This window comes from Megascapheus bottae, chromosome 2, assembly GCF_031878675.1.
Source record: "Megascapheus bottae isolate mThoBot1 chromosome 2, mThoBot2.hap1, whole genome shotgun sequence".
NCBI classification, from domain to species: domain Eukaryota; kingdom Metazoa; phylum Chordata; class Mammalia; order Rodentia; family Geomyidae; genus Megascapheus; species Megascapheus bottae.
The window spans coordinates 61638532-61651272 of NC_143510.1; the positions used below are offsets into that span (position 1 = coordinate 61638532).

The 12741-nt window shown below is 43.7% G+C and overlaps 1 protein-coding gene across 1 annotated transcript in view; it reads right to left on the reverse strand.

Annotated features, from left to right (window-relative positions):
- Positions 1-912: 912 nt before the first annotated feature.
- Best3 (bestrophin 3) overlaps positions 913-12741 on the reverse strand; it is a 41053-nt gene continuing 29224 nt past the window's right edge. Inside the window, exon 9 of the mRNA XM_090357129.1 lies at positions 913-1810. Coding sequence (XP_090213255.1) covers positions 913-1810 — 898 coding nt within the window. The remainder of the gene's footprint in view (positions 1811-12741) is intronic.

Below are 12741 nucleotides of genomic sequence, written 5' to 3' on the forward strand. Positions count from 1 at the left end.
CACCAAAAAAAGTTATAACCTGAAGAGTGGGACACAGAGTCATCAGAGAAGGCACAAAAATAAAAGGAAAAAAAATGGATAAGAATAAAGAGGAAAAGAAAAAAAAAAGAAGTGAATGTAGAGAAGGATGTTGAAAGGGAAGGAAGCCATCTGATAACTAATAAAGCTTAAGAATTAGGAAAAATAATAGTTTCAGAAAGGAGGAAATCCCAGTTGAAGAATTTTGAGTAGAAAAGGGTTTTGGGGGCTTTGTGTGATTCTCTCCTGTCTATAGCTAAAGAAAGAGAGAAAGGCAGCAAGAAACACCTGGAAAGAAACTGAGAACCTTTGAGTCCAGGCCTTTGTCATTCTGAAAGAAACAGAGAAGCCTTTGAGTCTAGGTCTTTGTCAATCTGTGGGGTCTTTCCAAAGCTTTGAGCTTATAAGTCTATGAGTTTGTAAATCATATTGATCTACATAATATTTGGTTTGGATAATTTCACTGTGGGCTGAAAAAAATCTTCCACGAAAGCCACTTTGTGAGGGACGACATGAATGTGCTTGACTTTTGCAGTTTTCAGAAAAGCAGAATCATAAAGCCCTTCAGTGTTCTAAGGAGCTGAGATAGCCGGATAAGTCTTCGCTGTGGTTTTCCCTTTTTTTTTTTTTTTGCCAGTCCTGGGCTTGAGCTCAGGGCCTGCGCACTGTCCTTGGACTTTCTCAGGGCTAGAGCTCTACCACTTGAGCCTCAGCACCACTTCCGGCTTTTTTCTATGTATGTGGTACCGAGGAATCGAACCCGGGTCTTCATGCATGCTAGGCAAGCACTTTAACCACTAGGCCAAACTCCTGGCCCTGTGGTTTTCCTTTTTAAATCAACCGCTCAGCTCACATGGTATGTGGGGGTGGATGTGGGTCAAGTATGGTTCTGGGCTAGAAGCGGGTCCTTGAGCTCTGTGGCAATCCTTTGGGGGATCCCTCTGTCTGCTCGCTGCTGAATTCTAGGATGTCTGTCTCCTTGGTGTCCAGGTTTTCTATTAAATACAGCAGGTCGGGAGAGGCTGCCGTGGCAGCCGCAGGGTTGACCCCCTTGGTCTCCGAGGACGTCTCGGTGTCGATGAGAAGGCCAGGCCCCGGAGTGGCAGGATCTGGACACAGGTGTCCCAGAGAGGCGTGACTGGACTCCCCGAAGGCCGGGAGGCTCCACCTTTTCGGGAACGGGTCCTCGTCCAGGGCCTCCTCCAAGGCGAACAGGTCTGTCTGGTTCCTGGCCTGGACGGTCTGGTGACTGGGGGCCCTGCCAAGTGTCTCCTGCCGGGAGGGGGGCCGGGGTGACCGCAGGGAGTCTCCTTGCGGCCCCGGCCTGCTGGGCTGGAGCCCAGTGAACTCCAGGCTTCCGGAGGAGGCGGAGGACGTGGAGGGGCGGCGGTCGGCCGGGGCCCCGGGCGGCTCGGTGACCAGGACCTCGGGCACCTGTGGCATCTTGGTGGGGGAGGCCTTCCTGCTGGACGCTGGGGCGAGGCTCTGCGGCGTGCTGGCCCGGCTGGACTCCCTGATGGTGGAGAGCTCGCCCATGCTGGCGTGCAGCGCGGCGCTGCCCTGCAGGGACTGCGATGGCCGGCGGGGGCTGCGGGGCGGCACCTGGAGCAGGTCGCGGGCCGGGCTGGGCGGGAAGAACACCGAGCTGTCGCTGGCCTGCCGCCCGAAGCTCCTCCTCCGGCCCGCGCTGGCCGCCGGCTCGTGGGTGCTCAGGAAGCGCTTCACGCGCCTCATCACCGAGTGCCGGTGGCCGTGCTTCTCGTAGTTCCACAGCCACTCGTCCCCCGAGAGCCTGGAACACAGGAGCACAGAGGACGGGGTAGTGTGAGAGGCCTGGCTGGGGCGGGAGGAGCTCACACGCACAAGGATCGTGTCCTTTAAAATATATATATATACTAATTATATATATTAAAATAACATATATATGTACATATGCCTGGTGGAATCCTTTAGCAGAGGTTTCTCGAACCTTTAAGGTCCCAGGATTCTGTTAAGCACTGAAAAATTATTCAGTATCTCCAAAAGATGTGTATCCAGGTCATGTGCACTACTATTTTTTTTTAAAAAAAACTTAAAATAATAATAGAGGAATATGAGAACACACAAGAATGGATAAGCACACATTCCATCTTTTCTTCCTTTTTTTCTTTCTTCTTCTTTTTCTTTTTTTTTTTGCCAGTCCTGGGACTTAAACTCAGGGCCTGAGCACTGTCCTTAGGTTTTCTCAAGGCTAGAGCTCTACCACTTGAACCACAGCACCACTTTTGGCTTTGTCTATGTATGTGGTACCAAGGAATCAAACCCAGGTCTTCATGGATGCTAGGTAAGCACTCTACCACTAGGCCAAACTCCCAGTCCCATTGCACACATTTCTTTAAAGAATATGGGATGACATCACCACATTATCTCAAAGTCTCTGGAAAATTCTATTTCACTGTAGTAAGACCCTACTCCCCATACCTTTATCAGTGAAAGATACTTTCCACAACCCCAGTATATTCTTGAAACCACAAAGAGTATGGAACCATCCACAGCGATGCCTTTTCCAGTTCGACTAATCACTTAGCATGCATGCTGGCTGAAACTTTTGCCTTTTGAAGTGCAGTAGCATGAATTTTGATGAACTCTGTGGAATGAAGATATTCATGGAGACCAGACGAATTCAGTGTGTGACTGGGCTCCTCTAGAGGGTGAATTTGTGGTGGATCTGCTATGGTTAAGAATATCCTGTTGACTTTTAACACTTGAAAAATATAAAACATAATCCTACCAATTTTAATCTCCTTCAAGGCTGAAATAGAAGGAGTCATTGAGAGAAGGATAGTGTGTCTGGTAGTAAGGCTGACTCCTGCCTCTGATTGCATGTCTGTCTCACAGCTCTGGGGATTTACACTCTAAAAAGAGTTCGAAGAACTACTTCAAAGCCTTACCCTTAAGTAACATAGGAGGGTGGCTTTGGGAGCTACAGTAATAAGCCTTCCCAGTCCAGGGAGGTACAGAGTGTGACAGTGACATGATACTTTATGCTGGGTCCATTCTGAGGGGAAGAAACACAATGGATCTTTGGTCATAGATGGGAGTTGCCACAACATGGTTGAATCAGGCCAGCCACTTCATAATTGATCCGCTCAAACCTGTCAACTGTTCGTGCTTAATCAGGCCCTAAACCTCTTACATAATAAGGAAGGGATGGTTTATCTGGACTATGCATTTGGCCTAGCCTAAGGAACAAAGAAAATGTGTTCCTGTGTTTATGAATAAAAGATGGATGGCTGAGAGGATTAACTAGCAAAATGTCCTGGGTTGGTGTTGGGTTACAGCCTTGTGGTGCTTTTCTAAAGCCCCAGCATTGCCCTTGGCTACCAGATAGTCTCCTGACCTAACCGCGGTGCCAGATTCTGTTACACCAACTTGGGAAACGCAGACTCAGGCTTCAGTGATCCCAGTGACCCTGCTCCTCCGCTTTCATTAGGTCAGATCGCCAGTCACACTTCACAGGAATCTATTTAGCCAGGGAGGCCATGAGAGGAGCTGCAAGTACAGTTGGTCACTAAGATCACTGCCCTGGCTGTGCTTGGGGACCTAAGGTCAAGCTGGCAATGTCTCTTTATAGGACAGGCATCTGCCCTCCATTTGGAATCTTGACTATTTATTTGGATGCTGGTGCTGGAGCTTGAACTCAGGACCTGAGAGCTGTCTTTTTGCTGTTTTTTTCCCTTCCTTCCTCTCAAGTTTGGAGCTCTACCATTTGGGCCCACAGCTGACTTTAGCTTTTTGGTGTTTAGTTGAAGATTAGCTTTCTACTAGGGCTGGTTTTTGTACCTTGATTTTTAGATCTCAGCTTCCTGAGTAGCTGAGATTACAGACAGGAGCTACAGACAGCTAATTAAGTTCATAATATTACTCCTTCAAAACCCTGTGACTCAAAAGGGAAAAAAAAACACCTTTCCAATGAGGCACTGATATAGTGGAAATGTGCATTCAGTACAATGAGAGGAATAAGCCTTGAGTCACAGTCTGGAAAAACATAGACAAGAACAATGAGCAAACTGCAAAAGGCACTTTTGCTTTGGGAGCCACAATTTTCCTACCTGACATTGTTAGAGGTGCTAAGGAGACTCCATGGTGCCCTCTTTTCTCCTAAAACAATGGTGTGGACTCATGAGATTTCCTTGCTTATCTACTTGGCTGAGTTTACTGAGCATCAACCATGAATGACTTGTTGTATTACATGCCTTATTACTTGTACTTCAAAAGAAGGGGAAGATATGTGTATAAATGTTTGTGTTTGGAGCAAAGTAAGTTTCTGATACTGAATCAGAATTGGATTGCTAGAGAAAAGAGGCAGCATGTTCTAAGTGGAAGAACTGACAAGCAGGAATTAGCGTTTGTGAGGAGGGAGCCGTATGTGATGTATGTTAAAATACAGAGGAGAGTGTGGGATACAGAGTGGAAAGATCAGATTTGGAGGGTGTTTTATCGGTGACAACCACTTTATCAGTGAGCAACCACTGCTTGCTTTGGAGAGAGAGTATAGGCTGTCTAGTATGGTTAGTGTCCAGGCTAGCTTCTAGCTTGTGCAGGCTAGAAAGCCTACATGGAAAACAACATTGGTGAATGCTTTGGTGAAAAAATAAGATGGAAAGCTTTTCACACCTCCAGTGGAAAGTGGGGTATTGGGAAGATAGCTGATGTTTCACAGATCTCATGAGAAGTGGAGCGTGTGTCCTTTAGGTCTTTGAGCACTGGGGGCGGGTGGGGAGAGTAAAAATCCTCAGAATGGGGACCCAAATGATTCTTCTTCTCTGGAAGATTTTTACTATTAATCCACAGAGTTCACCCCTCTCCTCCTCTTCTTCTTCTTCTTTTTTTTTTTCCCAGTCCTGGGGCTTGAGCTCAGGGCCTGAGCACTGTCCTTGGTCTTTCTCAAGGCTACAGCTCTACCACTTGAGCCACAGAACCACTTCTGGCTTTTTTCTATGTATGTGGTACTGAGGAATTGAACCAGGGTCTTTAGGCATGCTAGGCACGCACTCTACCACTAGGCCAAACTCCCGGTCCCTTCCTCTTCTTTAAAAGTCATAACCATAGCCGGGTGTGGTGGCTCACTCCTGTAATTCTACTGACTCAAGAAGCTGAGATCTGAGGATCGTGGTTCAAAGCCAGCCTGAGCAATAGAGAGACTCTTATCTCCAATTAATTACTAGAAAATGGGTAGTAGGGCTGTGGCTCAAGGGTAGGGTGGTAGCCTTGGGCTGAAGAGCTCAGGGACAGCGCCCAGGTCAAAGCCCCATATCTCCCCTCCCCTCAAAAAAGTCATAACCATGACAAATATAATCTTGTTTCCTATATGAAGAAACTGGTTTAAGAACAAAATGGTTGAAAGCTTGGAACATACAGAATAACATCCTGTGAAAGATTTCCTCATGTCCCAACTAAGTATACCTTTTAGGTTCTTTTATGCTTTGTGTTCGTCCTCATCTGATTAGGAAAAATGTACCACGGGAGGGAAAAACTTGAAGACAGAGAGGGAAAAGGTGACAATGTCCAAAGAGGAACGTACTCTCCACCTGACCTGTATAACTGAAAGCCTTCATAATACATAACTTCCAATTTAAGAAATTAAAAAAAATGTACCTTTACTATGGGGTTCGTGTAATTCAAGCAAGCAGTTCATTATAATGCTACCTATTGGAGTTGGTCAGATGAAAAAATGAGCTTTTCTATTTGGGGCTCATTTGGAAGGGGACAGGCCAGTTATTAGAGAAAGCAGGGCATTCATGGAAAGTGCAAAGCTATCAGTGTCCAGACATGGAATTGGACAGTCAGCTGTCAGGATGGGACAAATGATTCATTGTGAGAGCTCACAGAGCTAGGCTCCTGCTGCCCAGACAGGCACAAATTCACTGGGCGAGCGCAGAGACTCACACAGGGCCTCTGTGGCTCAGCATGACAACTAGCACACTGGTGATAGCATTTTTACCTGCCTTCCATGCTGTTTGCAAATTCACATGGAACAATATGTGCCAAAAAGCTTTGGTGAGTGAAGATAGTTAAGGGACTGTGTGAATGACTGGTGAGCTTCCAGAACACTTAGGTGGCTCCTGAATCACTACTGACCTTGTTCAGGCTGGCAGAAAATAACAGGGTACCCTCTTTCTCCTTTAAGAGTGTACTTCTTTGTTTTTAAATGTCAAGTAGTTAAAACCTTCAAAGGAAAGCCATTTCTTTTTTATTGTAATTAATAGAAGGGTTACATTATATTCACCAGATAGAAGGGAAGCCATTTCTTAATATGCCTAGGGGCACTGGATAAATGGAGGGCAATGGAATGCCTGGCAGAAGTTGGATTTATTTGGTAGAAGGAAGTCAGGGAGGACCATATAATGAGTGTCTTGAGTTCTCCTGATCTTGCTTCTCCATATCTTTTCCTTTGTGCCACATGGAAGGTATAGCCAACCCTGTACACATTTTCTATGCAATGCAAGCCATCAGCACAGAAATCCGAGGCTCTTGGTGATGAAATAGGCTGTGCTACGTGCTGGGCTATTTTGAAAGTGAGGCAGATAATGGTAGGGGCAGAGAAGGGGGGGAAAAAAGAAAAATGATGTTAAACCAGTTGGGGTTGTTCTTTATAGTTAATTGATTCTGTAATGAGAGAAATATGCATTATTTCTACAGGGCAGATGTCTGGGTTGAAATTAGTTTCATCTTCAATGTTTTCAGTAGGATCTGTTGAGTACATACAAAGCCATCAGCCCATAGCCTCTCTTGCCCATGTCAAATGTCTAAGTGAGCAAGAAAGATGGTCTAGTTAAGGGCTGTCTAATGAGTCAGGGGAAAGATCTTCCCATCCCCTGTTGCCATCTGGGGAAGATGGCTGGAGTCTGGCAGCTGGTGATGGGAATATACTGGCCCACTTCTTAGGATGTGTCTGATAGAGAAAGATTAAAATACTTTTATAAGAAAATTTGTATGATGACTTGGTTGGGTCAATGCATCTTTTTTGGTCATGGGGCTTGAACTCTGGGCCTGGGCATTGTCCCTGAGCTCTTCAGCTCAAGGCTACTGCCCTAGCCTGGGGCCACAGAGCCGCTTCCAATTTTCTGGTGTTTAATTTCTGGTGTTTATCTTCATAAACGTCTCATGGACCTTAGTGCCCAGGCTGGCTTTGAACCGAGATCCTTAGATCTCAGCCTCCTGAGTAGCTAGGAATACAGGCGTGAGTCACCATGCCCGACATCTTTTTTCCCTTCAAAACTAGCTTTTTGCAAGCCAGGCATGGGTGTCTTATGTCTGTAATCCTAGCTACTTAGGAGGCTGGGATCTGAGATTTGTGATTTGAAGCTAGCCTGGGCAGGAAAGTCTGTGAGATTCTTCTTTCCACTAAACTAATAATAATAATAATAATAATAATAATAATAATAATAATAAAAACCAGAAGTGGAGTTCTGTCTTAAGTGGTAGTGCACTAGCCTTGAGCAAGAGAAGCTTAGGGACAGCACCCAGGCCCTGAGTTCAAGCCACAGGACCATCACAAACAACAACAACAAAACAAATAAGCTTTTTGCAAAGCATCTTCCATTTCATGTGTTCAGTTAGGTAAGTACTGAGCTTTAGGATTGAAAGATATATATATAGAGAGAGAGAAGGGAGGAAGAGGGGGGATAAATCCAGATGACTCGTGGCCTTTCTGTGTTCCACTTCTGAAGTGATATTTTGGCAATTTAAATGGAAACATAAGAAGCCATTTTAATAGAACTGAAATGAGGAATTTAGGCAAATGATATTTTGTATGATGAGTTCTCCTTCTTATGTCAGATTCATTGTTTTGAAATTGCAGTGTATTTAATCAAAGTCAGGCAACTCCACTGGAGAGCGTCGGTAATTTGCCTGAGAATTTATCAGGACAGTGACAAATGCAGAGGAACATTTATACACAAGCAAAGCAAATGTACTCTTCAAATCCATGTAGAGGTGAAGGCTGTTATTTTTAACCATCTGTAACCGCAGAGCACTTAAACCTCAGGTTTATGAAATGGGCAAAGTGGCCCTCATGCCCAAGCTTGCAGGGGGCAGGGCTGCGAGTGGACAAAATATTGGACTCACTCAGCCTCTCTGCTTATGCCTTTCTTATGCACACTTCTGAATAAGGGAGTAGTCTGAGAGGTGTGCTTTATTTGCACCCTCAGACCAAAAAGGGTGCCAGATGTGGTTTGGGGTTTACTGCATCTTTATTTATTTATTGGCAGTACTGGGGCTTGAACTCAGGGCCTAGGCACTGTCGTTGGGCTTTTCTCAAGGCTAGTGCTCTACCACTTGAGCCACAGCACCACTTCCGGCTTTTTCTGTGTCTGTGATACTGGGGAATCAAACTCAGGGCTTTGTGCTAGGCAAGCACATTACCACTAGGCCGCACTCCCAGCTCCCTTAATGCAACTTTGAAGAGGGCCTATCTAGTGACCTCCTGGGTCATGTGGTCTTGGCTCCTGCTGGCTGACATAAAAAAATTAAAAAAAAAAAAAAGAAATGATGGCCCAAAGAGAAGTTCTGCTTCACTAACTCCTCTCCTTCCTTAATACTGCGGCATTCTAGAGCAATTTGGTTAGAAAAGGAAATTAAACCATGTAAAAGTCTGATACACTTTTCAAGCTGAAAAATGAGTACCAAAGGTGACCCCTTCTCTACAATTACGACTTAATGTACATTTGTCTCTTTGAGAAGTTCTGTCTCTTCTTCCTTTCTGGCACATTAGAGTGTGGTGTGTGTGTGTAAATCAATGTTCTAAGAACACACTTTTGTTGAGTCTGGATTTGAGGTATTTTTAGTGGCTTATAACATCAGCATGTGGTAGTATATATTAGACTATATTTTCTTATAAGGTGCATATAGTTGAATATAGCTAGTTATGAGCATATTATTGAATAAATTATCCACCTAGAAGTAAACTTAACCAAACTTTAATAAAGCCTTTGCTTAGGACAGCATGCATCAGGCACTAGTGGCTCACATGTTTAATTGTAGCTGCTCAGTGGGCTGAGACCTGGAGGATCAAGGTTGAAGCCAGCCCAGGCAGTAAATTCTATGAAATTCCATCTCCAACTAACCAGCCAAAAGCTATGCAAGATATGCATTTTCATAGACTTCAATTATTTTTGACTGCTGTAATTCTGAATTTGTTGTATAGACTATGAACATATATGTACATGTACAATAATTATTGTTGTACATGAATAGAAGTCATGGAATAAAGACTTAAATAAGTGATCATTTTCAACAAACTGGCAACAGTTTCACGGTATCAATCATGTCTTTTTTTATGTGCTAATTATGGGCCTTGAACTCAAGGCCTGGGAACTGTCCATTAGCTTTTTTGCTTAAGGCTAGTGTGCTATAAGTCATGTGAACTACAGCTCCACTTATGGAGCTGTAGTTAATTTGAGGAGAAGAATTTCACACACTTTTTTGCTGATTTGAACCTTGATCCTCAGATCTCAATCTCCTAAGTATCTAGGATTAAAGGTGTGAGCTGTTGGCAGTTGGCTCCCTTTCTTTAAGATTATTCAAATGTGAGACTCTTTTCATTTTCATTTAATTATCCTAATATTTTATTAAAATGATAATTTAAACATTAAATCTTATTTAATTATAGAAAAGTATCTGATAAGCTGGGTGTAGTGGATCATGCCTATAATCCTAGCTACTCAGGAGGCTGAGATCTGAGGATTGAGGTTCAAAGCCACCAGCCTGGGCACAAAAGGACCTGAGACTCTTATCTCCAACTAATGAAGTGGGGCTTGGCTCAAGGGGAGGGTGGTAGCCTTGAGCTGAAGAGCTCAGGGACAGTGCTCAGGCCGAGTTCAAGCTCCATAACCAACCCCCCCCCCCCAAAAAAAAAGGGGAAGAAAAAGAAAAATGTCCAATAATAATGTTCTTGAAGTGGGGCTGCAGTCTGCAGTGTAGGGTTTACTGGCTTGAGCCTGCTTTAGATTTGGAATGAGGTTGGAAAGCACACTCATGACATACTTGAATGTTCTAATTATTATTTATTTTTTGCTAGTCTTGGGGTTTGAACTCAGGGCCTGGGCACTGTCCTTGGACACTCTTTGCTCAAGGCTAGTGTTTTGCCACTTGAGCCACAGCACCACTTCTGGCTTTTTCTGAGTATGTGGTACCAAGGAATTGAACCCAGGGGTTTGTGCATGCTAGATGAGCACGCTACCACAAGATTACGCTCCTGGCCTGTCTAGTTCCTTTTTTTGTTTTTTGGCTAGTTCTGGGGCCTGAACGCAGGGTCTAGAAACTGTCTTTCAGCTTTCTCAAGGCTAGCATTCTACCACTTGAGCCACAGCACAACTTCTAGCTTTTTTTGTGTATGTGATACCAAGGAATTGAACCCAGGTCTTTGTGCATGTTAGGTAAGCACTCTACCACTAGGCCAAACTTCTGGCCCCAAGTGATCCAATTCTTAAGCAGCCCCAGGCTTTCTTCTCCACAAGTGGACTCTCTTGTGGAATGAGTGGATGATTTATTGGGATTCTTCCAATGCCCTTTAGGGATTATAGCTTCTTTTACTTGTTCTGTTTTGATTTCCAAGACAGAATTAAAGGGAGCTATGAGAGACTACAGTCTTTAATTTCAATGCACTCTGCTCTTCAGAGTCTTCAACTTTGTGCTAACTGGTATTCTCAAGTAAGTGAAAAGAAGCAAGAATTTTGAAGTGACTCATGAGAGAATAATGTGAAATGAGGCACTCCCAATATGTCTCATGCCAGCTGTGGGGAAGAGACATGAGCTTGATTGTGTGTGTGTGTGTGTGTGTGTGTGTGAATTCATTTTCAACAATGCTAGCTTTCAGACTTTTTTTTGGTAAAGTAAGTTTATCAAATGTGTTTTATTCTTGTCACATTTTAGGTGTGTTTTCTCATAGACCACTCCTCTTTCAATTGGTTTCAGATCTTGCTTAATAGTGTCTTCATGATTAGTCTAATAAAAAAGATGCTTTAATTAAAACAGTAATCAGAAAGCAGTCCATATTTGGACGGAAGAATAAACAGACTCAGCTGGAGTGATCTCAGGTGAGATGATGGGCAGAGAAAAGACCGTTTTCATAGGCCAGTTAATGCACAGAATGGCTTATTCTGGCCATACAGAAAGTACAACTAGTTACTAAATGCTCAAGGTGGATATATTGAATTTGGATGCGCTGGTTATATATATATTTTAAAGAATTTATTAACATTGATTTTTACATCATATTTTAAATGACAAGTTTAACATACAAGTGTTCAAGGAGGGAATCTCTATTTACAATCACTGGGACTTAGTATTTAGAACTTAATCAAAATTAGGCTAAGGGTTTGTATGTCATAGAAACATATCAATTTATGAAATAAAACATTATGTCTATAGAGTCATAGGTTTTTATGTCTATATAGTTACGTTTATATGGTTATATTTTTAACCACTCACATCCTAAGTGTTGATTTTGAAGTTGCTTTTTAACATGTCCTGGTCTTAACAAAGACTGGGAGGTAAAACTTCAGTACTGATTTGGTGTTAGAAGTTACAGAACAGATTTTGCGTGTGTGTGTGTGTGTGTGTGTGTGTGTGTGTGTGTGTGTGTGTGGAGTCCATGGGGCTTGAACTCTGGGCTTGGGCACTGTCCCTGAGCTCTTCAGCTCAAAGATATCACCCTACCCCTGAGTCACAGCCCCACTTTCCGTTTTCTAGTGATTAATTAGAGATAAGAGTCTCACAGTCTTTAGTGCCCAGGCTGGCTTTGAATTGCGATCCTCCTGAGTAGCTAGGATTACAGAAATGAGGCATTGCACCCAGAGCTCTATCATTTGAGTCACAGCACCACTTCCAGATTTTTTTCTATGTATGTGGTACTGAGGAATCGAACCCTGGTCTTTGTGCATGTTAGGCAAGCATTCTACCACTAGGCCAAACTCCGGTCCCAGAACAGAATTTTTAAATACTTTTTTGGTCTGCAGTTGAGCAGAGAAAAATGAGTCTTGTTAAAATGTCCTCTGGATTAAGATAGAATGATGCTGGATGAAGGAACCAGGGCTTCCTGCTGCTCTAGCTGCTCAGGTACCCCCCCCCCCCATCTCCCTCTCCCCGCTACTACATTCACTGGCTCAGGCCTCCCTTTTTAGGGCTAGCACCAGCCTGCTGTCCAATCGCTATGTCTGTCTTCTCTGCCATCATCCCTTGTGATGCTTTCTTTTTTCTTTTTTTCCTCTTTTGGTTAATAGATAACAGTGATGTTAACTTAGCTCTCTAGCTTTCTTCTTACCTCTATCAATCCACCTGTCAGCCAGGTGCCAGCCTAATTTATCTAAATGAAAACTGTGAACTGGTCATTTAATTGCTTGGGATAAAAGCTATTAAAACTCTCTATAACCTATCTTTGCCTCTTCCCCAGATTCAGTTCTTAGCTCTTCTAATTTACATATCAAATGATTCTTTGGAATATTGTGACATTGTTTACCATCTTTGTTCACATTTAGGTTGGCTTTCAGCCTTCCCCCCCTTCCCCATCCCCCTCCCTTTAATTTTTTTGGTCTGAGTCTGGGACTGTGATGTTTTCACTCATTGGCTAGCACTCTACCAACTGAGCCACGCCTCCACTCCCTTCCCCCACTCTTAAAGACACTTGTTAGAATCCTCAGCTCCAAGAATGCTTCTTTGTCAATAGGCTGTGTGTAGTGTGCC